The following is a 25,865-nucleotide window of genomic DNA, read 5'->3' on the forward strand; positions in this document are numbered from 1 at the left end:
TATGCTGCAGTGTCTAAGCATGGACTCAGTTATGCTAAAAATAATAAGCTGTAGTATCTAAAGATTATAATGTTTCAGTATTTCTCTGACACTGTCATTGATTGGCAGAATATCACAATGATCCACTGCCTATCATGTTCTGATGCAGCCAACAAGTTTAGCTTGATATTGCAATGCAGGTTTTAAATCTGCATTGGGTACATCTTTTAAAAACTTGTAGTTCAAATTTCTGATGTTTCAATTGGCCACAGACCCTTCCAAGAATTAACAGTAGCACATGAATCTTCATCACTTCAATTGAAATCTGTTGTTTATGAAAGCAGTTTTAGTTGCATGATATTGTAAAATGGTATTAAAAACATATTCATACATACAAACCAGTACACATAATTTACTGTTATTTCTGAATTTAAGTCACTGTTAAAAAAACAATTTAATAAACAAAATTATGATGATAAATCACAAATCACTTCTTTGGTGAAGGGATTAGGAAATTTGCTAATCTGATGTTTTCATTTGTTGTTTGCTACAGGATATTAAGAAGCTGAGGTGGCCCCACTCATCAGGAGAGTAGCATTCTAAACTGGTACAAGTGGCACACTGAACTTTCAGTAACACATTATGGAGGAACATAGTGAGGCAGTGCTGAAAAGAGGGTCTCTTGGAAATGATGAGGGAGATAATGATGCAGCCACTGCAATGATCTGGAGCCTGGAGGAGGCTGCCCAAAAGCAGACACGGCAAATAGGAGTCTCTGCCTGTGGTGCCACGGCTGTTGTTGATGTTCTCCAAGCTCTGGGATTTAATGTAACCCCACAAATAGTGGAACGCTGTGTAAAAACTAACTTGCGCAAGAATGAAGCACCCTTACCAGAGTATCTCTTGTCTAGGAGTATAGCAGGTTGGTCTTTGTCTTCAGTTATTTTCCTATTTTAATTAGTATTTTAAACTTTTGTTTCATCAAAAAGTTGTCAGTTTGAGGCTTCAAGCTTGGAGAAGAATGCACATGTTTTGTCCAAAGAAACTATTGATTTTCAACTGAAAGCAAAGGTATCCCCTATTATGACTGATTATATTTACAGTATGCAAGTGGTGTCCAATTATATAAGAAACTGCCGTCTCCTCACATTTGCCATTCCGTGTTTACTCTAATACAATGTGAGAGCTTCAGTTCACTACAAGGGTTTCACTAGTCAACTAGTGGGAGTGTACACCATAAACAGTGGGTTGCTAGATGCTGGTTGTTTTTAGACTATTTCTTGTGATCATGCCCTTTACTTACCAAACTTCTATACCCTCCAGTTTTAATCTGTGACCTGCCTGAAAGTTTCCTTCTTAATGCATACACTCAAGGCAATACTCACAGTTTGTACTAATATTAATAGTAATATGCTGAGTTATACTTCTGTATATCCACCATTACTTTATACTTTCCTGATATTTGTTTATCGTTGATTGGTTTTCTTTTTTTGTCTTAAAGCCCAAATTGTTTTTTTTTTATTTGACATAATTTTTATAACCAAAGAAAAACAGATCCTAGTAACACTCAACTTATTTTTTTTTCTGTTGACAATTAAATTACATATTACGTTATACCTCCCTATTGTCTACAATTAAATTAATAAGTGTCCTTGCAGTTTTGCCTTTTAACTGAATATCTCAGCTATGTAACCTTTCATAAATTACTATTGGGTTGTGGTTTGAAACTCGGATACTGAAAAAAAAAATTCATAATTAGCCATTCTAGCAAGAGGACACTACTGTAAATCAAGTCATTTTTTTCCTCACCTTATTGTAACAGGGCACATGCCCAACCTGTTGTGTGTGGCTTATTGATATTTATCGTTGTATTGTTCTTTTTGACATTGATTAATTATTCAAAGTGTACCCATTAGTGCCTATAATTGATATTTTTATCCTGAAATTTCTAGTGAATTTTTGGATGCTATCTATACTTCTGATATTTTGTATGACATTTTTTTTTTGTTGTAAATACCAGATATCCCCATAAATATTACCCTTCCATTACCAACATAATTTAAGTTAAATTGAGCTTCAAGATGCATTGAAATATTGTAATAATTTTATTGAAGAGAGACTTCCCAGTACGACTCACAGGTTGTGCCTGCACATTATATCCTTTCTGTGCCTTGCTCGACTAATATCTATCTTTAGATCTGCTCTCCCTGAGGCTGTTCTTTCTCTGACTCAGACTCTTTCAAGTCATCTACATATGGTCTATACTGTACCCTTGGCATGAACATATCTTTGTGACCAAATACTAGACCTTTTTTTTTTTTTAATATGTTGGATCATATTTAAAACTATAGAGGAAGTTTGTTTTGCTGTGAGTTAACTCAATAAAGAAAACAAAACAAAATAAAATTGGTAGTTTTTCTTTTAAAATAGTATCCCACCCCAAATTAAAATGTTTTATGGTGATTTAGTAAAATATCAAATGAAGCTAATCTTTAATACAGATATATAGTTTTATCTTCAAAATTTAAAAAAATATGGGAAAGATAAGAAAACTGGAATTAAGTATGCACCTGAATCAGGCTGTTTAATTAGAAGTAATATTTTTCAAAAAAATATAGAAAGTAGAGCAAGCTAGTTCAGATTATTTTGTGGGGCAGATGTTGGGCCTTTATGTGTAGGTGTGTGATAAGCAGAGCTGGCAGCATAATGGTGGACCCTTTTAATTTGTTCTTCTTTATAGTAAATGATTCCTTTTTTAAACCCAACAAAAATATGTTGAACCCTTTGGAAACCACCATATTTATGCATAAACGTGTCTTAAAATATGGCTGAACAAGTACAGTTTGTTGTATTGTTCTTATATATATTGAATACATCATTTAATACATCATAGTGTAGGTTGAAAGAATATGTGAATTAATGACTCCAACAATAAGCTAATTGGAGTTAGGAGTTGGGAAACCTGGAGTCCAAACTTTGAAACAAGATTGAATGTGTGGCTTAGATGTAATTTGTGAAATAAATAGACCTTGTCACCAAACAAGGTTTGGGGCAGCCACCCGTATACTTGATTCAGGCTGCAAAAATTAGGTTTTGGTTGCACAGAAATGTACAGATTGAGTCCATAACTGATTGAAAAGAGGTGGTTGGGTTTCTTTTATGGCTGGTCGGCAGAAGTGATGTCATCTGGTGCAGGAACTGGACGTGACATCCTTGGACCCAGAAGTGACATCATCGAGGCAGAGTTTCCTACGTCTGGTCTGCAGAGATAAAAGAGAAAGGTTTACTGCATCCCGTCATCCCCTGGCCTGGCATGGAATTACCTTCATTTGGTCCTTTTAGCTGCCTGCCATGTGAATGTGTATGACAACAGATAAAAATGTCTCAAACCGTTTGAGTTTGCTATTCACAAGATTCCTCTGCTGATGTGAAGCATTCCTCACAAAGATGAAATTTCAGAGATGCTCCGATTGACTTGATTGGTGATCCATAAAAAGGCTGATCACAAAAACTGATATTTTCAGCCCCTGCCTTTCTATACTTTACAGTAATTTAGTTGCTGTGCTGTTTATGCAAGATATTACAGTAGTTGAGCCAGCATGCGTTTTTTTTCTTTTCTTTTGCAGCAAACCTCCTGCTGTGTAAACAAAGAGCACCCAGTGAATGAGAGGCAATTGTTTTATTAACCTTTACATTAAAGAAAGTGGACTAATAAACTGAAAAAAAAGTAATCGTACATGTGCAAATAGACAAACGGCAAGAAAAGCTACTTTAAGGAATTCAGACCTTTATTTTGTCCTTTAGATTAAAATGGTCATCACTTGAGTTAGGACAGCGACCTTGTTTAAAATGCAGTTGCTTACAGTTTTAATTGGAAAAAGAAAAGATAAAGACGAATTAGAAATTTCCTTTTAGTAAACAATATGCTTTTTCTAATTAGTAAATCTACTACAGAGAATGACTTCAAAAAAAGAAAATCTGCCTTTTGGAGTGGCCAGTCAGAGCACAGACCTTAACCCAATGGAGATGCTGTGGAATGACCTTAAGAAAGCCATTCACAGCAAACATCCGAGGACTATGTCTAAACTGAAGCGGTTTTGTAAGGAAGAATTGTCCAAAATATCTCCTGAATGTTGTGCAGGTCTGATTTGCAGTTACCAGTAGCACCAGCTTTAGGTTATTGCTGCCAAAGAAGATTTAAGCAGGTATTAAATCCAAGAGTTCACTTACTTTTTCCAGAGCACACTGTTAATGTTTGTTTGATGGGTGTGTTCAATAATGAGATGAAAGATAGTTGTATATACTGTAGTTGTTTGTGTGTTATTAGCTTAAGCATGTTGTGTTTATCTATGCTTGTGACATGGATATCAGGTAATGTTGTAGGACCAATTAATGCTGAAAAGCAGGAAATTCTGAAAGTTTCTCATACTTTTCCTTGCCACTGTACATGTGGAATTTATATTATATATTACATGTGTTTTTTATGTTATGGTTTAACTTCATTAATCAGGCCACTTTGTGAGCACATAGTTATTATTTACAATTTTACTTGGGGAAACAACAGAAACCCAGAACATAGATATTTTAAAGAATTAACAAGAATATGATTTAAATGATACTGTAGATACACTTTATAATCTTAAGGGATTGCATTTTACTTGTTTTAGCTTCATGTTTTCAGAAGAAAACCAATCAAGACCAAAGACAAATGTGAAATAAACACTGGTTATTCTCCCTTTTCACAGGAGTAGAGAGATGTGTTTTGTTCTATATGTACCTTTTCAATTCTGTTTTTCTGCATTATTGCAGCACATAGGTTTATCACAATCGTTAGTAACCTTCCATTATTAAAGCAGCAGCATCCGCAGCCAGAGTACAGTGTAATTTATATGTTTAAGATAATAAAATGCTTATCTAGGTGTGCTTGGGTTGTTTGCAGGTAGGTGCTCTTTAGAAGATTTGATATTATTAAATTACAATAACAGTCTGTGTTTTAACATATAAAAACAAAAAGTTAATGGACAAGCACCTGATAAGGTGCTGTTCCATGCTGCATCTCTCTTTATGTTTTCAAACATTTTGTTACTCGTCTTTCTCTATTAATTTAATTGATTGTCTTATACAGTATTTTAACTTCTTTTTTTAATTTCTATTCCAACATCTTGAGTGTCAAATTCTCTCCTGTACCCTCTCTATGTATAGTAGTTACATTTTGCCATGTACAAATCCTTTTTACTAAATTGAATTTCTTAAACTAGTTGCAGTTCCCATTTGTCTAGAATGACAGCAGCCTTATTTAACTTGATTCATGCAAAGCTCTTATGAGTTATGACAGCAAAGTAGAACAGACCTGATACAGCATGCTGGATGACTATAGAGCCAATGTAGATGGCAAGGATCTGTCACCACAATCCTATTACTGCTAGCTTAGCTTAATTGAAATGCTTTTAAAGGGATCATCTACAGTGCAGCCTGTAAATCGGTAGCAAAATCAGATTTCTAGGCTGATTTGATAAAATTTGTGACATTCAGAGACCAGCAATAAATATTCATAAATTTTCTCATCTGTAGTCTGCAGATTCTTTGAAACTGGTCTCTAAACTTCTGTTCAGTGTAGTTCAAGATGTCAGTCTTCTGTTCTTTTTAATATAGTAAACGTAAAAAGGTGTGTATTCAATTTCAAATGAATTTATTCTCATCGAATGCTGTCATAAGACACGCTCATAGTGCTTGCAGAGATGTATAAATTTAAATGCAACAGAAAAATGAAACGCCATAGGAAATATACAAATATATAATCTACAGTGGCATGCAAAAGTATTCAATCCCCATGAAAGATATCGTAATTTCATACTTGACAAAAAATTGTACACATGTTTATCCATTCAGCATTTTTAATGTGAACTCTTATGCTATAACAGTTTTCAATGTCAAAATAACCCATTTTCTGCTGATATTTCACTGGAGAAGAAAAGCTCAAATGTTAGTTTTTGCGTAAGTCTTCAAGCCCTATGCATGAATACTTTTTTGAAAACCCTTTTGCTGCAATTACAGCCTTAGTTTTTTCAATTTAGTATATACCAGTTTTGCACATTGTTCAGGAGTGATTCTTTCCCATTCGCAGCTACAATTGTGTTTCATTTAGGTCTAATATTAGAACCTCAGTTTCAGTGATTCTGTCAAAGACAGACTTTTTCTTTAATGCCTTTCTGATTAATACACTTATTTTTTAATAAGTTAATATTTATTTAAAAAATAAAAATTGTTTTGTTCTAAAGTATGTTGTTCTACTTGAATGTATTAAAGAATCAGTCGATGTACAAGCCACATTGAGCTTTACTGAGAAAACTGCAATGGAAATTTGACAGAGGTGAACACAGTTAGCTGAGGTGCTCTCATTGCATTGGTTGTTTTCTTCTCCAGGTACTGTCAGAGCTTGCAGTAGTTTGGAGAATTGAAGCATCCGGTGGGCCGCAATTCAATAGTCCCAAGGTTGAACAAGTTAAAGGTTCAGCAGTTGCTGGATCGCAAATGCCAGCATATTCCAACATTTTTATAATATAAAATAATGCTGTTTTTTGTATAATAAACCAAACAGTGTTTTAACTTGGAGCTTCATACCCCAGAAGCTAGAAATCTCTGGAAGCAAAGGCCTTTCACAGTGATTTTCCTGGCAGAGTCAAAGAAATACATTTTCACAGACTACTACAACATAATTCTCCAAGCAAAAAACAAAATGTACAATAAAAAGAATATCAAGTAATTCAACATAATAATAATTACAAATAAAGTATATTTTATATGAAAGAATACTATACAGGGTGGGCCAAAAGTAAGTTTACAGTATTTATTACATAAGGACTTGTTTTTTGGGGGCATAGTATAGTTTAAGGTTTTTTTAGAGGAAGCCCCACACAGAGGATGAATTGAAGGAGTTCATCTCACCAGCATTTAAAAATATTGATGCTAACCAGAATTTGTGTGTTACTATGTCAGGAACAGGTTCCAGAAATTTTGCAACGTTGACTGAAAAAGTTTCAAGCACCTTAGTTACAAAACATGACCTGATCAGTGCTACATACTTACTTAACACCTGTAAAATATAAAGAAATAACAAATAGTTTCTGTATACCTACTTTTGGCCCATCCTGAATTTATTAGGCAGGTTATGTATAAGAGTGCAAAGCTTATTAAATACTTGTGCCACAGTGTCATACTGAATATTAACTTCACAGCTGCCTACAACCAATAAAACTGAATGATGCTTCTTCACTTCATTAACTAACTGCTTTACTTTAAAAAGTGAATTAGTGAACAGTAGTTGCTCTTATTGTCATCACATTTAAAAATTCTGCTTTCTCCAGCATACAAATATTGCAAAAATGAAGTTTCTCAGTATGCTGATTCTTGAAATGCTGGTTCATTCATTAGTATCAAGCAGAATGGTGTTTTTGTAATGCTGTAGGTTTAGGCCTTTCAAATATTTTGCTCAAACTTCAACTATCAAATGTTTATTGTGGATTTGACCCCATCTAAGGGAGATGCATTCATATGCCCATCTTACTTATTTCAGGCTACAGTTTCACCTACTTACTGAGCAACTTCCACACAAACCTCGACTAGCTGCAGAATTTAAACCCAAGGCACTGGATCTGTGAATCAGCAGTGCTAACCACCATGCCATATCTGGTGCAAAATAATGTGTTAGTAAATTGTCTTTATTTGTATCCATTTTGTGCTCTAGAGCATACTTTTCTGTAAAGTATTCTATATCGTGCATACTTTCACTGTACATTGCACCACAGGTTCTCTTTCACTCATTTTTATGCCAGTATGTGTTTGCAAAGCTTGGGATCTCTCAACAACAGTTGGCACTAGGTCAGTCCATCACAAGGGACACTCAGACCTTCCATGTGATCATCTCTTTAGCATGGTGAAGCACAAACGCATTACGATCTGAAGTAAGGACAGCATATGTTAACAAACAACAAGTACTGCTATATTCTTTTTGTTTCATACTTAACCATAATGTATATAAGATTAAAGGTTGTAAGTTTGTCTGAAATCGCCTTATGAAGTTTGAATTGTAAAACTTTCAAACACCATTTAAATGACTTTTGTACGTGGTAAAGAGGAAAAAGTAACCCTCTGAAAAATAACAGATTGAATGTTTAAGCTTGATAAACCTGCACAAGTTGCTCTACTGGGTTATAATAGACATACTACAACTGAGTTGTCTTCTAGGTGTTTGTGGACCAGCATGGATCCTCAGTAAAATACTAAAAATGAAAACAACAAAAAGATAACACCATGGTAGTTTGGGGGAATGGCGTTAACAAAACAATGGTCACAATAATGTTCCTGGCAGTATAGTGCATAGTTCATTTAATATATGTGATCTATTATTGTGACTTGGTTCTGTTCAGTGTCTTCTTATTTCTAATATGTGATTCCTTAATTTTTTGTTATTTATATTTAATATCAATGGATGAGATCCTGAGAGCTACGACACAAGTAGACTTTGTAAAACTTTTCCCAGAGATAATAAGAACTTTGTGCACTTGGAGTGATCATTTTGAAGGCATGCACCAGTCATAATAGTATATGTCTATGCATCTTCTAACTTTTTCAGTTTATATTATCATTGTATCATGTGCAGCAGTTGACACAGGGCAAGTGAATGAGATGAATGAGATGCCACACTTAATTTGAAATAAAACATTTTTATGGCTTAAATTCATAACTTTGCCAGGTTATTTATTATACCATTGTTCCAGTGGTCCGGTGGTTGACTTTGTATTGCTTGAATGAAATTATAGTTCCTTGACATTAGTACTCTGCAGTGTTGGTTAGTGAAACGTCTTGATTGATCTGAGTGTGTCTTTGTATTCAACTCCTCAGGTGCGACGCATGCTCAGCTGATAGAAGGTGCAGAGAAGGCAAGTGATGGGAAGGTAGTAGGTCGTTTCTTTCATATGCATCCAGAACGCCAGATACACCTGCCCAAATGGTTGTCTCACTGGATCAGGATTGGGGCTGTGCCTGTGGCCACAATGAACATGCAGTTGGCAGTACCCAAAGGGGAGGAAATCCCAGATGCTTGGCACCATCAAATGATCTTTGGGGTGATGCCAGACTTTATATGCATGACCAACCCCTTGGAAGTAGGTGAGTATGATACTCTGTAGTTCACTCAGTTGCTGTGAATTACGGAGAGGTACTAAGAGCCTTTGGCACTGGAACTGCATTCCTTTCTAAAATGTATGTGATCATTTACTCTGGAGTGCACACTGAAGTTTGCTCACCTGCCTGCATTTCCAGTATGTGAGTATTGACACTCAAGGGTAACATGCTCCCTCATATTTTACAGGTATCTGTAGTAAAGTGCCAAATAGTTAAACATGGTAATCTGTTGTCTTTGGTGGTTTCATTTAAGCTTTAAAGACGTTGTTAATGTATTCAGGCACAGTCTGTTGATTTAATTAAATCTATTGATCAACTGTCTAAGATTAATTCCCTTAAACTCCTTATAGGATTACAACCAAGCTTCCCTTATGTCAGGGATTCCTCAGACAATGCCAACTCTGTCCACTTTTTGCTCTGTGCCACTTTGTACTATTCCACAGTAGATGCTCTCCGCAAAGGCTACTATGTTTTTTTAAAAAAAAAAAAAAACAAGCCAAAAACACAACTGTTAGGTTAATAGGCCCATTATAAGTGAATTTGGGCACACGTGTCAGTGTGCCCTGAGATGGACTAGTGGTCTGACCAGGGTTGCTCCTGCTTTATAAAGTTGATGTCCCATTTTGCAACTTCCAGTCATGGAGAATGTGGAGTTTGCTGAATGCAGTTGCTGATCGTGTCACTGTACCAGGTGAGTCTGAATGACTTAAACTCGCTGCCCATGTTCTCTTTACAGACCGAGTGCCAATCTTCCAATGCAGCCATGCTTTTTCCTTTTTGTGACTGCAAATAATGCACTGGCTGACTGAGTCAGTACTGTACAAATGGTTAATAGCTATAGTGATTTTATTCACAATCTTTACCTTTTTTTTCCATTCTGTCTTGGCATGTAAACATGTGCCATTAAACAGATGAGCTTCTCTAATGTTTGTGAGGTTCAAAGCCCCTGTGTTCCATATATTGTTCGTTACTATATTATATGAATTGTATTTTCGAATGAACATTGATTGGTTGTAGCTCTCATGCACACATAGCCCACCCCTAGAACTAATGATCAAATGAAATTCACATAGACTAGATCGACTGAGTCGCTTAGTATGTTGACGGGCTTCATGGAAGCACACCACAAACTGCCTCAGACTTTCTAACATTGTGTAAATGAAGGCTGTGACTAAAGGACACCTGAAAAGTTGTGTAATGTGACAAAGCCTGAACCTGTGCTCTGATAAAGCAAGTTGAAAAAGTGAATGAATAAAAAAAAATGTTAACAAAATGAAAATGTACAGCTATTTGTAATATCAGTAGCTGTCTCCAAGGATGGTTACTGACTTGTGTCCATTTCTCCTACAGAGGGCTCTGGCCCCATTAATCTAGAAATGGAATACATTAATTCAGTAATGAATTGATGGATTGCCAAAAAAAAAATATAACTTGATTTCCAAGTTCTGTATGGGACGCAGTGCCTTCATTTTAAAGTACAATGTTGTCGAATCAAGTTTCCATCTCTATCTCACTGTAAGGCCCTGAGGCAAGTCACTTAACCTATTTATGCTTCAACTGTATATTAAAAAATCAAACCAACAATACCAACTCAATTAACAGTTGTAACATATCGTATTATACAATACCTTGGGTAAACGTGTTAGTAAAATAAAGAGATTTTAAAAATGCTGAAAAATTCTTTTTGTAAGGGTGCGCCCCAAAAGAGATGCAACACCACAACGGAAGAAATTAATTCACATCTGTTTTCTTAAAAAGTTACTTGAGATTTTAAAAGGATGACACTGATTAGAGAGCACTCACCTGCTTGATTCTTTTTCTATCAGATTAAGCTACAAAAGGCGTACTCTGCGTAGTAGACCAAATATGTAGATAAGGAGATAGTCTTTTGGTGCTGAGTAAATAAAACATGTTAAACTAATATTTTACTATTATTTCATCATAGTAAAAAAGTAATACTTTTGCAGGAGTGGGTTCAAAGCTTTTTGCGAGCAGGTCAGAGCTGAAACTAAAACATACTATTCCCTGGATTAAAGCTGGTCTTGTATTTTCCCAAAATGCTGAATATGTCCTCCAGTGGGGGTCTGATTTACTCATCTAACCAAAATACCGTTTTTTTAAATGTCCACCCATTCTTTGTCCGTATCTGGACTTCTAGGGTCATAGCAGTATGGAGCAGTAGTTGTCAATCTCTGGTATCTGTAGTAAAAAGAAAATTGTATTTTTATCTCTCTCTCTTAGCCATCAAAATGTTATCCATTGTCTGATCTTTAAACTGCTGCCCATTTTATCTCATCTCATTACATTCTTAAACATGTATAATCCAATTTAGGATCATGGGGCCCAAGACTTACTTGGCAGCACTGGGCACAAAGCAGCAAAGTTTCCTGGCAATTCACCAGTCCATTGCAGGACTCACTCATGCACACAAACACACTCTCACAGGGATCAATTTGGAATTGCTGATTAATTAAAAATGTGCCTCTTGGGGATATGTAAACACAGAGAGAATGTGCAGATTCCAGAAGGGCAACAGCTAGGGTGCAGGATTCAAACTTGGGACACTGGATAGTGAGGCATGACACTACTGATCTACTCCTATTGCAATTGTTGAAGTATTAAAATATTTTTAATTTACTGTTGAATGTCTTATCTTTATTCTGTGCTGATGTCTAAATATAAACTATGTATTCAATATATTTATGAATTTGTAAATGAATTTAGTATATGCTTTAATAAAAGTATCACTCATTATAACAACAGTAAGAAGCTCGGGTGTAATGGGGTCACTTACTCTGACTGCCAGGGTATGAATTGCGTATGATGGAGATCACTCTCATTTTTCTGCATTTTCAAATGGAAAACAACATTACTTGTTCTAGCCATTTATACACTAAATTATATAGTTATTATTTCATTTTTATGCTGATACAGATGTATGTCAACACTTTGTTTTATTCATGAAATAAATATTCTAAAAATGAGAAAATCTCTAGAGAAAGGTTTCAGTCAAATCATTGATATCTAAATGCTTAAATACAAAATTTTAATCCATCCATTTTCAAAGAAGCCTAATTCATTTTAGGGTCACAAGGGTTCAGAGTCTATCCCTCGTAGCATGGGATGTCAGTCATAATGGTAGAGCACACTCTATCATGAGGCAGGTTTAGAGTTACCAGTTACACTAGCATGCTTGTCTATGGAAATTTGGGAGGAATATCAGAGTAACTGATTATTTAAATATCCACACTACTGTGTTAGATTTATTACATACATGTAAAGGAAGATGGTCTTTTTGAATATTGTAAAATAGAATTGTCAGTGTCAATATACTGTAAATTTCAGCACCTGGAGTACAAGTAACTTTCAGTAATTTATTTGAATGTGTGCAACTTTTTATTGATACACCTACTGCATTCAGAGATACCTCAAAGTGCATTTACTCCTTTCTGTGTTTTGTCACAGGTGTAGAAGTTTTGAGGTAAGGTAGTTACGCTCACTAATCCTGGTGCCAGAGTGTGTTAATGTATTGCATGTTGATTAGTACATGCAAGTAAGAATTTCACTGTACTCTGTGTACATGGCAGAAATGACTCTATAAACCTACTCTTTTGTAGCATTCAAGTTATATGATTTAGTTCAGCCTGAACAATTCAAGGTTTATCATTTGGTTCGAATTTAGGACTAATGGGTAATGTGCAGAGGAGTTAATTTAAACTGTATTGTTACTATGGAAAATTATCTCCTTTTTAAAATGGAACTCTAGAGCTGAAGATAGATGCCAAATCTAATTTTATAACAACATAACCAGCTTAATCCAATTCAAGGACCTGGGGGTACTACAGCTTATATGATCATGCAGTGGGTATAATGTATGTAACAGGCCTGGATAGGTCACCAATCCATAATGATGCCCACCCATACGCTCACCCACTGTCAAACTAGGGCCAATTTGGAATTGCCAGTTAATTTGCATGGCTTTGGGGATGCAGGAGAAAAGAAACAGTTTGCCCACATAGACCTAGAGAAAATGTGCAACTCCACATTGAGCTCTAGATACTTAAGCAGCAGCAACACAGCATTACTACAGTTTTACATTTTAGAAAATGTGGAAAAGTTGAAGAGATCTACAATTGTATGCCTCTAAAAGTATTTCTGTATGCAGAAGAAGACTTGAAATCCTCAGATAGCCACTAATGAAGAAACTCTTTACAATAACAATGTTATTATAAAGCTCATGGATGCTAGAAATATGAAGGCTGTGCTGGAAAAGGGTAGAAAAAAATTTTGGAAAGATGCATTGTCCACATAGTTCATTTCTCAGTTTTATTAACAGTTCATGGTGACAGGTGAATGGCTCTTCTGTCCTGGTGTACCAGCTGTGATGTGATAAGCCAGCTGTAACACAAGCTAGTATTGTGTTCTTTTATTTCCTTTCCCACAGAGAAAGCCAGTGTGGTTAAACAAAGGCTATGCAGTGACTCCGTCCTTCTGATCAGGAAGGAAGACATCTTGATAAGGCTGTCTGAAGACACAAAGTTGTCTGCTCTGTCACAAGTGCAGGATGATCCAAGGTGGGATCAGCTGGATGTACCTGGTGAGTGTTTAGCTTTTATGACATCTTTCTTTTACTACATTCAGTTCAATTCAGTTATTTATTGTTGGGCTGTGAGTTCTGCTGTAATTAGGAATGGCCAATAGCCTGCATTGCTGTCTTATCTGAATTTCACAGGGTACCCTATGGGTTGCCTTGGCCATGGTGTTGTAGAGCTATTTAATTAAGCATACAATATATGACTTTGCTCTACAGCTTTAAAAACCGTAACCAGCAATAACTAGTTAAAAAAGGAAAAAAGGGCTACCTTCACAGCTATTCTAAGTTTCCAAAAGTACCCAATGAACCAACATCTGTATGTAAAATTATAGATACCTCTGAAAATGTGTTGCTCCAAAAATTTTGTAAATGTATACTTTAAAATGGCATTTAAATCCAAAAACATTTCTTACTTTGAAAAGGCTAAGTCCTCCAGCTTCAGTTTTTTTGTTATAAAAATACTTTTATTATCATACATAAGTAACCTTCATGATTCAAGGTTCTAACCTGGGAAGGTGGCTTTTGCAAAATACACAAGTCTAACAAACATAATGCGTATTCTGAAATTGTCAAACTACAACCCCAAATCAGAAAAAGTTGGGAAGGTATGTAAAATGCAAAAATAAATAAATAAAAATGCAGTGATTCTTAAATTTATATTAACTTTTATTTCATTGCAGTCTGTTCAACTTCATTTCATTTGTTAATACACATCTGTTCCTGAATTTCAGGACTGCAGTACATTCCAAAAATAGTTGGGATGGGAAAAAATTAGGCCCAGTAATGAGGTAGCAAAATTAAATAACAGTGTGATTTGAAACAGGTGATATCAACAGATGATTATAATCACGATTTGGTCCAAAAGCAGTATCCACGAGAGACTGTCTTTGAGTAGCAAAGATGGGCAAAGCATTTACAGCTTGTCAATAAATGTGTGAGAAAATAATTGCAATGTTTAAAAACAATGTTCCTCAAAGAAAGATTGGAAGGCATTTGCATATTTCTCTCTCTACAGTGCATAATATTATTAAGCGATTCAAGGAATCTGGAAGAATTTCAGTGCGTAAAGGGCAAGGGCGCAAGCCTAAGCTGAACATCCGTGTTCTCCAATCCCTCAGAAGGCACTGTATTAAGAACAGACACTCGTTAAAAGCTGATATCACCACAAGGGTAAGGGATTACTTTACAAACCATAATAGCACCACAATACCGAGTTACATTCACAAATTCCACATAATCCTTTACTGTGCAAAAAAGAAGCCTTGTGTTTACGATGTCCAAAAGCAACGTTGACTTCTCTGGGTTCAGAGGCATCTGGGATGGACCATCACACAGTGGAAATGTGTATTGTGATCAGAAGAATCAGTATTACAGATCTCTTTTGGAAGAAATTGATGTTGTGTACTCCAGAGCAAAGATGAAAAGGACAATCCAGACCATTATCAGCAACAAGCCCAAAAGCCTGGGTCTGTCATTGTATGGCGTTGTTTTGGTGCCCTTGGCAAAGATAATTTATATGTCTGTGATGGCAGCAATAATGCAGAAAAGTACATTAATATTTTAGAGCATCCTAAGTTGCCTTCAAAATGACATCTTTTCCAAGAACATCCATGCATTTTTCAACAAGACAATGCAAAACCATGTTCTGCACACATTACAAAGGCATGAATGTGGAAGAAGAGGGTATGGGTACTGGATTTGCCCATCCTGGCCTGTCATCAATAGAGAATGTGGGGAGAATTTTGAAATGAAAAATGTGACAATGATGGCCCCCTACTGTTGCACATGTGTAACACCTGAAACACTGCTTGACATCCTCATTGCCAAAATGTCTTGAGTGTTGCGTGAAGGAATGGTGACATAACAAAGTGGTGAATGCTTTACTGTCTACATTTTTGCCTGGAATGCAGGAATGGGTGTATGGTAACAAATGAAGAGAAGCTGACCTGACAAAACATGAAATATCTTGGGTTTCTACTGTCTGCAATGAAATAAAAGTCAAAGTAAATTTAAGAATAACTGCAGTTTTTTTATTTGCATTTACCATATCATCCGAACTTTTTCTAATTTGTGGTTGTACATATGAAAATATAAAAATATGTGGTATTGTGACTAGTAAACCCATGTACTCAACTTGAATAAAAAAGCAAGGTTTCTTACCTTTGCCAAGTGTTTGTACTTAAATGAGATGAAATGGCTTACTAGGAAATGTTATTTTGACAATGATTGAAGTTCATATGAAGGAGGAAATCACCATAGCTAACATTCATGCCCATCTTCAACATGCATTTGGAAAGTACTTGATGGCCAATAGCAACGTTAGATGATGGGTAAAGAACTTTAAACATAGACATGGCCAATAATTCTCACTCTGGTTGTTCACAAACTGCTTCTGCTGAGAGCAACAAAGAGAAATTGTTGAACCCATCAATAAATTTGAGTATTGACTTGAACACCATACAGTCACATTAAATTTCATCACTGCATTTTGTCACACTGAACTATGAACAGATGACATCAGCTTTCCATCCATCCATCCATCCATCCATCCATTGACCACCGCTTATCCGAGGTCGGGTTGTGGGGGCAACAGCCTAAGCAGGGAAGCCCAGACCTCCCTCTCCCCAGCCACTTCCTCCAGCTCCTCTGAGGGGACCCTGAGACGTTCCCAGGCCAGCCAGGAGATATAATCCCTCCAGCGTGTCCTGGGTCTGCCCCATACCCTTCTCCCAGTGGGACATGCCTGGAACACTAAACCCCAGGGAGGCATCCAGTGGGCATCCTGACCAGATGCCTGAACCACCTCAACTGACTCCTCTTAATGCTGAGGAGCGGCGACTCTACTCCGAGTCTTTCCCGGATAACTGAACTCCTCACCCTATCTCTAAGGGAAAGTCCAACCACCCTGCGGAGAAAACTCATTTCGGCCGCTTGTATCCGCGATCTTGCTCTTTCGGTCACTACCCAAAGCTCATGGCCATAGGTGAGGGTAGGAACGTAGATCGACTGGTAAATCGACAGCCTCGCCTTTTGGTTCAGCTCTCTTTTCATCATGACGGACCCGTTGTAGAGCCCGCATTACTGCGGATGCCGCACCAATCCGTCTGTCAACCTCCCGCTCCATTCTTCCCTCACTCGTGAACAAGACCCCAAGATACTTGAACTCCTCCACTTGAGGCAGTAATGTGTTCCCAACCCGGAGAGAGCATTCCACCCTTTTCCGGCAGAGAACCATGGCCTCGAATTTAGAGGTGCTGACTCACATTCCTGCCACTTCACACTCGCCTGCTAACCGCTCCAGTGAGAGCTGGAGGTCACTGAAGCCAACAGAACCACGTCATCCGTAAATAGCAGTGACGAGATTCTGAGGTCACTGAACCAGACCCCCTCCGCTTCTTGGCTGCGCCTAGAAATTCTGTCCATAAAACTTATGAACAGATTCGGTTGCAAAGGACAGCTCTGGCAGAGTCCAACCTCAACAGGAAACAAGTTTGACTTATTACCGGCAATGCGGATCAAGCTCCTGCTCCTCCTGTACAGGGACTGAATGGCTCGTAACAACGAGCCTTGTACCCCGTACTCTTGGAGCACACCCCACAGAATGCTTCGAAGGAGGCGGTCGAATGCCTTCTCCAAATCCACAAAACACATGTGAACTGGTTGGGCAAACTCCCATACCCCCTCCAGGATCCTGGCCAGGGTGTAGAGTTGGACCATTGTTCCACGGCCGAGACAGAACCTGTATTGTTCCTCTTGAATCAGACATTCGACCATCGACTGAACTCTCTTCAGCACCCCTGAATACACCTTAACGGGGAGACTGAGGAGTGTGATCCCCTTATATTTGGAGCACATCCTCTGATTACCCTTCTTAAAAAGGGGGACCACCACCCCGGTTTGCCAATCCAGAGGCACTGCCCCCGTTGTCCATGCGATGTTGCAGAGATGTGTCAACCAGGACAGCCCCACAACATCCAGAGCCTTGAGGATCCCAGGGTAAACCTGGTCGACCCCAGGGGCCCTGCCACCTTGGAGCTTTTTAACTACCTCGGTGACCTCAGCCCAAAGGAGTCCTCTAGCTCTGCTTCCTTTAAGAAAGACATGCTGGTGGAATTGAGAAGATCCTTGAAGTATTACCTCCACCGGTCAATAACGTCTGCAGTTGAAGTCCGCGGGGCCCCACCTCCACTGTACACAGTGTTGGTGGAGCACCGCTTTCCCCTCCTGAGGCCCTTGACGGTTATGTCAGAACCTTCTCAGTGCCGGCTGAAAGTCGTTTTCCATGGCTTCCCCAAACTCCTCCCATGCCCGAGTTTTTGCCTCTGCAACATCCGATGCCACCACACGCTTGGCCCACCGGTACCCCTCAGCTGCCTCTGGTGTCCCACTGGTCAATCAGACCAGATAGGACTCTTTCTTCAACTTGACGGCCTCTCGAACCTTAGGTGTCCACCACTGGGTTCGTGGATTGCCGCCACGAGAAGCACTGACAACCTTGCGGCCACAGCTCCGTTCTGCTGCTTCGACAATGGATGCTCGGAACACGGCCCATTCAGACTCAATGTCCTTTGCCTCCCTTGGAATGAGGTTGAAGTTCTGCCAGGGGTGGCAGTTAAAAATCTTTCTGACCGGTTCCTCTGCCAGATGTTCCCAGCAAACCCTCATTATACGTTTGGGTCTGCCTGGTCTGTCCGGCAGCCTCTCTCGCCATCTGGTCCAACTTACCACCAGGTGGTGCTCAGTTGACAGCTCAGCTTCTCTCTTAACCTGAGTGTCCAAGACATAAGGTTGCAGATCCAATGACACAATTACAGAGTCGATCATTGAGCTGCGACCTCGGGCATCCTGGCACCAAGTGCACTTATGGACACCCTTCTGCTTGAACATGTTGTTCGTTTTGGACAACCCATGGCAAACAAGGAAGTCCAACAACTGAACACCACTGGAGTTTAAATCGGGAAGGCCATTCCTCCCAATCGCACCTCTCCAGGTTTCAATGTCGTTGCCGATATGAGCGTTTAAGTACCCCAGCAGGACGATAGAGTTCCCAGGGGCCGCACCTCACAGCACTTCTTCCAGGGACTCCAAGAAGGCTCATAAGCGCAAACAGTCAAGAGTCCTTCCCACAACTCAAAGGCGCAGGGAAGCAGCCCTCTTGTCCAACGAGGAGAACCCCATCATGCGGGCCATAAGCAAGCCCACCCATGCTCGATGCCATTCACCCACAGCAACTCCAGAGTGGAACAAAGTCCAGCCTCTCTCAAGAGGAATGGTTCCAGAGCCCAGACCGTGCGTAGAGGTGAGCCCGACTATATCTAGCCAGTACCTCTCAACCTCTCACACCAGTTTAGGCTCCTTCCCCACCAGAGAGGTAACATTCCATGTCTGAAGAGCCAGTTTTGGCAACCGAAGGTTGGAACGCCAGAGTTCCTCCCTTTGGCCACCACCCATATAACATTGCACCCGAGCCCTATGGCCTCTCTTGCAGGTGGTGGGCCCACAAAAGAGCGGAACCACGTTGCTCCTTCGGGTTGAGCCTGGCTGGGCCCTGTGGTCAAAGGTCCAGCCACCAGGTGGTCGCCAGCGAGCCCCTCCACTGGGCCTGTCTCCAAGGTGAGGACCCAGGTACCCTTTCCCGGGCAAGGGAAACGCCAATCCTTGATTTAAATCCATGTGGGGTCTCAGGATTAAGTTAGTCTGGATCTTCACCTCAGACCTGTTTGCCTTGGGAAGCCCTACCAGGAGCACGTAGCTCTCGACAGCATTGCTTCGAGGATCACTAGACCACACAAGCCCTTCTGCCCCGGCAAGGCCTCAATTCAAGAAGAGACATCAGCTTTCATTCATGCATTTCCAAAAAAATACTAATAGTCATGCGCTGACCTTGGAACTGGACATTGGGCCATGTGTCAAATTAGCCATATGTTATTCACAAAGTGCACAGGTCAGTGCAATTGAGGCTCTGTGGGTCTGGTGTTGGTCACCTGTAGGCATACTTTAAATGCTGGTACAGAGTAGCACAAAGCAAAGTTTCATCTAGGACCAGTTTGCAATGTGAACTTAAAAAGGCAAAACTGGGTTGAGGGTAAAGGATGAGAAACACTGGTGTAAGGGAAGGTGGTGTAGGCTGAATGTATTAACCACATGGAGTGGCACTGATTAAAGCGAACCTTAAAGGAACTTTTAAGAGTCAGTAAACATAAGACACCCTTCTTAATTTTAATGATAATAATGAAAGATTTATTACTGTGGCTGGTTTTGGTAATTTCTAGAACATTATTGCTCTATTGTTTTCCCATGGCCCTCAGACATAAGTATGAAACGCCTCAACTCGACTGTATTTACTGCTATACTATGCCAATTCCTAAATTGAGTAAAAGAATGGGATAGATCTGGTCAGCTGGCACTGTGGGCTGCTGACTTTTTAATATAATTAATCTTCTTTCCACAACCGCTTACCTGATAAGCAGACACCCCACTTGAAGTAGACTATCAGAAGGCCAAATTGTATTGAAACAGTATGAAAAATATGGAACACAAAATCAACACACATGTACGATACACCAACACAACAGCAACATGGCACAAAGTAAATGAATAATTCCAAAATATTGAAGCACAGTTTTTTGGCTAAATAAGAATTGAAAGTTGCTTCCCAGAAGGATTACACTCTCTCTATGTAACACTTTGCTCATGCCCATTGGTCAGTCCTCCTCGTCATTTCCTCCATTAAAGATTTGGTTCCTACCTCCACTTCAGCATGTTAATACAGTCCAACTATGACACATACAAAAAAAGAGACAACACTACCAAAGACTACTTAAATGGCACTGCCACAATGCAATTCAGTATTGTCAGGCATACCTCGATAATTTTAGTGGTCTCCAGTTCTGCTGCAGTTGTTTGCCTCTATCTTTGTTCTTAATCAAAAAGTAATTAATTGTACTCATCATTCATTTGGATTCATTAGTGTTGTTGCCAAATTAGGACAGGTCAATCAGTAAGTTAACACATTCTTTAATGTTGGGCACCATTTATGAAAATTGGAATGCAAATTATGCCTAAAAAAGTTGAACTTCATGAATGGTGCCTTAAACGTGCTTGCAGTAAGATCAGTAAGTTGCTTTCCCCTATGCTGTAATGACTGTTCATCTTGTGTGCAGCTAATAACCAGTCTCCCCTACTATTAGCAACGTTTTAGGAAACTGCAAATCATAAGTTACGAAATAAATGCAAGTCACTTGGTGGTTAAAATACTGTTGTGAATGCCCCCTAACCATAATTTCAAGAGATGTTTAAAATCCTTTTGACTCTGAATGATTGCAGTCTTAACTTTTGCCAACAAAATGTCAAATTCTCCCCAAATGCTGGAGTTAAACTACTGTCCCTGCAAAACAATTTGTCTGAATACTGATGCAGTCTTCCAAAATGTGTGTACTGGTAGGGCAACCTGCCTTTTCTTGGATGAAGGCTGATATGCAGATCTGTGTTCCATTTTTTTCACCTCTGCAGGCCAAGTTGGGCAGATAATCTATGAGGAAATTACTCCAGACGAGGGAACCAATGCATTACATGTGCTCATCCCGGCAGCATACAAATCTGGGATCACAGTCTTTGCAGTGAAGGACACTGACACAGCACAAGAGCTCCTTGATGTTCCTGAGCTACCTTTAAAATAGATGAGACTGTTTGGACCAGAGATGGAAGGCATGTTGTGTTCAGCTAGTATCTTCTTTTCAGTGATAGCAGGGTTTCTTGCAGGTTCAGTCCCCCTAGGATTACAGAGTAACTGATAGCTGAGAGTGAGTACAAAAAAATGAAGTTCTTCAGTAGCTGAACTTGCTCATTGTTCTAACCTTTTCACCTGCCTTAGCTCAGAAAGATTTTACTTACAAAATATTTTGTTTTTTGTTTTCTCCTGTTAAATTTACTTCTGTAAATGAAAGAAAACGGATTAAGTATAGTGAAATCCTTAAAAAGTCCTGACTCTGAACCACTGTGCTAATGGATGTAAAATGTTTTCCTTTATGCAACAACAGTTACAGTTAAGATGCACTACAAATATATATTTTAAGTTATACTTTCTGTGCCGAGTTGCCTCTCACTAATTCTGTCCCTGCTGAGTTGGTCTTGGACATCTGGAAAAGTGGAGTCTCTATCCTCAAGGAATACTTGCCTCACCGTTAGCCACAACTTTGTAATTATTTTTATCGCATTGTTCCCTGCTTGCTGTCCTATGTCATCTGCTATGACTCCTGCATCATCTGAGCCGCTCTCAGTGTGAAGTACTAGCCAGCCAGCATGCCTTTTTGCTTTTTAAAGGGTTAGCTCAATTTTCTGTTTTTGTGTTTCATCATTTGATTTTCCATACATCTACCCTCTAGTTCCAGATCTTCTGTTGCACTCCAGTCTCAAGACAAGGCAGCCCTAGCACATTTGCTTTCTTTTCCCCTTCTTATACTAGAAGTCCCTTTTCAGAAGCAGAAAATAAAAACAATCTTTGGTGTTTTTCTCCTTGACAAAATTTACCATCATCCTCCCAGTGAAAAGCCTTATGCTGCCACCACACTAATGGTGTTAACAAGATGTGCCTTGCACCTATCATTTTGCAAGACCAGAAGAATCCCATTTTCGTCACCATCTACTGTATTTGCAGTGTGCCCTGTTTGTTTGCAAAGACTGTTTTGTGCATCACTTGAGTTTTTCTCGGTAATGGGATCCTTCTTGTCACCAGCCACACAGATGATATTTTTTAAGTAATTGTTGAACAGTCACATTTTCCCTTATCTGCTTTAGAGACCATCATCATTCTTTAAAATCATTATCAGTGCTTATAGTTGCCTCACATAGTAGTTTCCTTAACGGATAGTCACTGTTTTTGGAGGAATGTCTTAGTCTTCACTCCAATCCCATCAGAGCTCTGCTGCTTCTAGTCACAGCAGGTCACCTGTCTAGCCAATCGAAAGATTTGTTAAGATTATGAAAATCTTGAAATACTGTATAACAGACACAATGAGAACATAAGTACTTTTTAAAGTTCACCAGCAGATGGCACTCTGAGACAGACTAAATTTCAGTCAGTCAGTCATTATCCAACCCACTATATCCTAACACAGGGTCATGGGGGTCTGCTGGAGCCAATCCCAGACTAAATGTTAGTAACATTTTTTATTTCTATATGTAGTATTTTTTTATATATATAATATTTTAATCAATCCAAAATGCTAGATTCGGCGGTAATGCATCTTTCATGGCAGGAAAATTCAAAAGAAATTCTGTTTAAAGTGTGGAATGATTGGCTGATTCAAAGTGCTATATTTTATTTTGCAATTCTGTTTTTACTGTGAACCTCAGCAAGTGGTCATCAAACAAGGGCCTTACTATCATACCAAATAGTGTCTTATTAGGTAGTCTTAGGACTTTGATCACTACTGTATGAGGCCAGGAGACATCCCTAAGTGGGAGAGGTGTCTTTCTGTCCTGTTGTTGTCCCATGCCACATAACTTGTCCTGTTCTCTCCATCTTATCCTGCTTTGCTTACTGCTAACACTCTGATGTTTCTGTCAGTGACTAATGGTTGCCTTCTGAAGTGTCTTCTGATGATGCACTTTGTGAAAGGCACTATGCAAACTGCCAATTTTACTGGGTAGGAGATTATGGGAAACGGCAAGCAGCAGTTACTGTATGCTATTCATGTGTATGTGCCTCACCCTGCATGTTTTCTGGTGCAAGAGTTGCCTGTTTTACCAGAAAGCTCCTCTTACAACAGATAAATAAACCTGCCTGTCTTTGCTGTTATCCTCTGATTCACTGTGACATGCCTCTAAGTTCATGCCCTGTTGTTGAGCATTCATAGCCAATACCTGCACACCTGCAAGCCACTGAATTTATATGCCATGTAAAAATTGGCCAAGCTCTGGTATGCAAGTGCACCTCACCCTTTAGCCAAATAATGAAGATTGTCTTTTCTTGGTGTCTTGCATGCACAGCCCTTTTCAGATCCCACTGCAGCATCCTGATGGGTTTGAGAACCCCACAATTCTTTCTTTTTTGCCATCAGTTGGTGAATAACTGGCATATTTAGAGTCATTGGTCAGTTTTCAGTTGAGCTTCAGTTTTTTGACAGGTGATGTCCCATTATCTTCAAGCAACCTCTGGTACAATGAAGAATTCTTAGTAGATTCTATGATGGTGTGCTACCCAGGCCCTGATGTAGCCACACTGTCTCAAGCTATAACATTTCTGTCACTGTGCTTTAAACTTGGTATTGGGTTCTTCTGGTCAGATACTGCATTCTGGTATTGTGGCCAAATAACTCTAGGTGTCCTGGAGCCTTGTGGATAAAACCTTGCTTAGAATTCATACTAGAATTGTGCTTATGCAAGAAAGGAGAACAGGCATACCCTAAAAAAGAAAAAATTAATTGAGAAGTACACCAGGTCCCACGTCACATTCCTATGCAGGCATGTTTAGCTGCTCCCCATCACCTCCTGCCAGTAACCATACAAGGCATTAAAAAGAACGCCCATTTTTGAATATTTATGACCATCCTGAGTGAGAAGAAATGAAACTTCAGTGAATGCGAACTTGAGATATTACTGGCATTAGGTGGAGATTAATGAGTGGCCAGGGCGGCCTGCTTTCCCCATATTGATGCACTATGTTACTAAAAGAAGTCTCAAATAAAGGGTATTTTTTTTTCCTCAATTGTTAAAGCCACAATTAATGTAAATATGATAATCAACGAAATAGATGCATGGTGACACAATAGTAGCACCTCTGCTACCTTATCATAGTAAGATATCTGGGGGTTGTGTCCCGTGTTCTATTTGCATGGGTTTCTTCCCACTGTTTGCTCAGTGATAGGCTGGTGCCTTGTCCAGGGTTTTATCCTGCCTTTGCCCGTTGCTTGCTGGAATATGTGCCAACTGATCAACATATACCTGCCCAAAGCTACACTCCCACGTCACTAATCCTTTAAACAGATAGAGAAATATACTGTGCAGATTAGTTCACTGTTTCAGGTTTAGCTTGAGAGATGATATTCAAACTCGAGTATGTTGTATTCAGTGTTTTCCTGTTTTATATGCCTAAAAGGTGCTCTTGTTGTCAAACAGATCCTTACTAGTCAGTCCGAGCAATTGCAGGGGCTTTGCACGTGTGCCTGTGGCCTTTGTCTGCCTGTACAAAAAGCAGTGTGTCAGTCTAAGCAAGTATCCATCATACATCACACATATATTTAAGAAATCAGTCTCTTATTGAAGCAAAAAAAAAATAATAATAATGGAAATGCTGCAACTTTCAGATCAGTTACTTAAGTTGTACATGAATGTTGTAGTGTGCGTACATTTTCCGACTTCTTATTTTGCCACAGTTTAAAATTTGTAGAGAAACAAACTTAAAAACACATTTTCCGCCATTTAAATGTTGTTAATGATACTTTTTGTCCTTTTCAGTGATGATGACTGACTCATAAACTGATTTAGACATTCTAGAGCTGTCCACTTGGAGTTATGTGCAGAATTGAAGCCAGAATTACAGAGACCACCACACAGAAATCACACAGTCCCTGTTCAGTTACAGGTTTAGCATGACTCTATCTGAAATGGATGGATAGATGGACATCAGAATGTGACTGACACCTTATTGAAATAAGCAATAAAACAAGATCCTCAGTTCACTTCATTGTCCTGCTACCTAGACTCGCTAAAATGCCAACACCAAAAAAGTTTGAATAGGACTTTCAGATGGTCCAAAGTTTCTGTAACTTTAAGCCAATTTCCATGCCAAGTTGGTGTTTTATAAAACCCAACTTTAGTGAAGGAAATGGTTTCCCAAGTTTTATACTGGAGGCCACTGGTCTTTGCTTAGGTGTTCATGGACAAACTTTAGTCTTGACCTGACCTCTCATGTAGATCTTGTGCAGCATCTTCCTAATGGTAGACCCATGCAATTTGACATCAACAGTAGCAGGAGCTACCTGTACATTCTTAGGGACTTCTTCTGTTCTTGGGCTGAACTTGCTGGGGTGGTCTGGCCTGGACAAGCTGGCAGTTGTTTGAAATCTTCTCCACTTGTAGGTGATCTTCCAGACAGTGGAATGGTTGA

General features: G+C 39.0%; 1 protein-coding gene across 2 annotated transcripts in view; it reads left to right on the plus strand.

Annotated features, from left to right (window-relative positions):
• Positions 1–22,089, plus strand: part of LOC120514770 — a 50,962-nt gene extending 28,873 nt beyond the window's left edge. For both annotated transcript variants that reach the window (XM_039735314.1, XM_039735313.1), the window contains 4 exons: positions 533–901; positions 8,881–9,147; positions 13,607–13,759; positions 21,269–22,089. In XM_039735314.1, the coding sequence (XP_039591248.1) occupies positions 622–901; positions 8,881–9,147; positions 13,607–13,759; positions 21,269–21,435 (867 nt within the window). In that variant the 5' untranslated portion in view covers positions 533–621 and the 3' untranslated portion in view covers positions 21,436–22,089. The remainder of the gene's footprint in view (positions 1–532; positions 902–8,880; positions 9,148–13,606; positions 13,760–21,268) is intronic.
• The last annotated feature ends 3,776 nt before the right edge of the window (positions 22,090–25,865 follow it).

The sequence above is a fragment of the Polypterus senegalus genome, chromosome 14 (genome assembly GCF_016835505.1).
Source record: "Polypterus senegalus isolate Bchr_013 chromosome 14, ASM1683550v1, whole genome shotgun sequence".
In the NCBI taxonomy this organism is placed as follows: Eukaryota; Metazoa; Chordata; class Cladistia; order Polypteriformes; family Polypteridae; genus Polypterus; species Polypterus senegalus.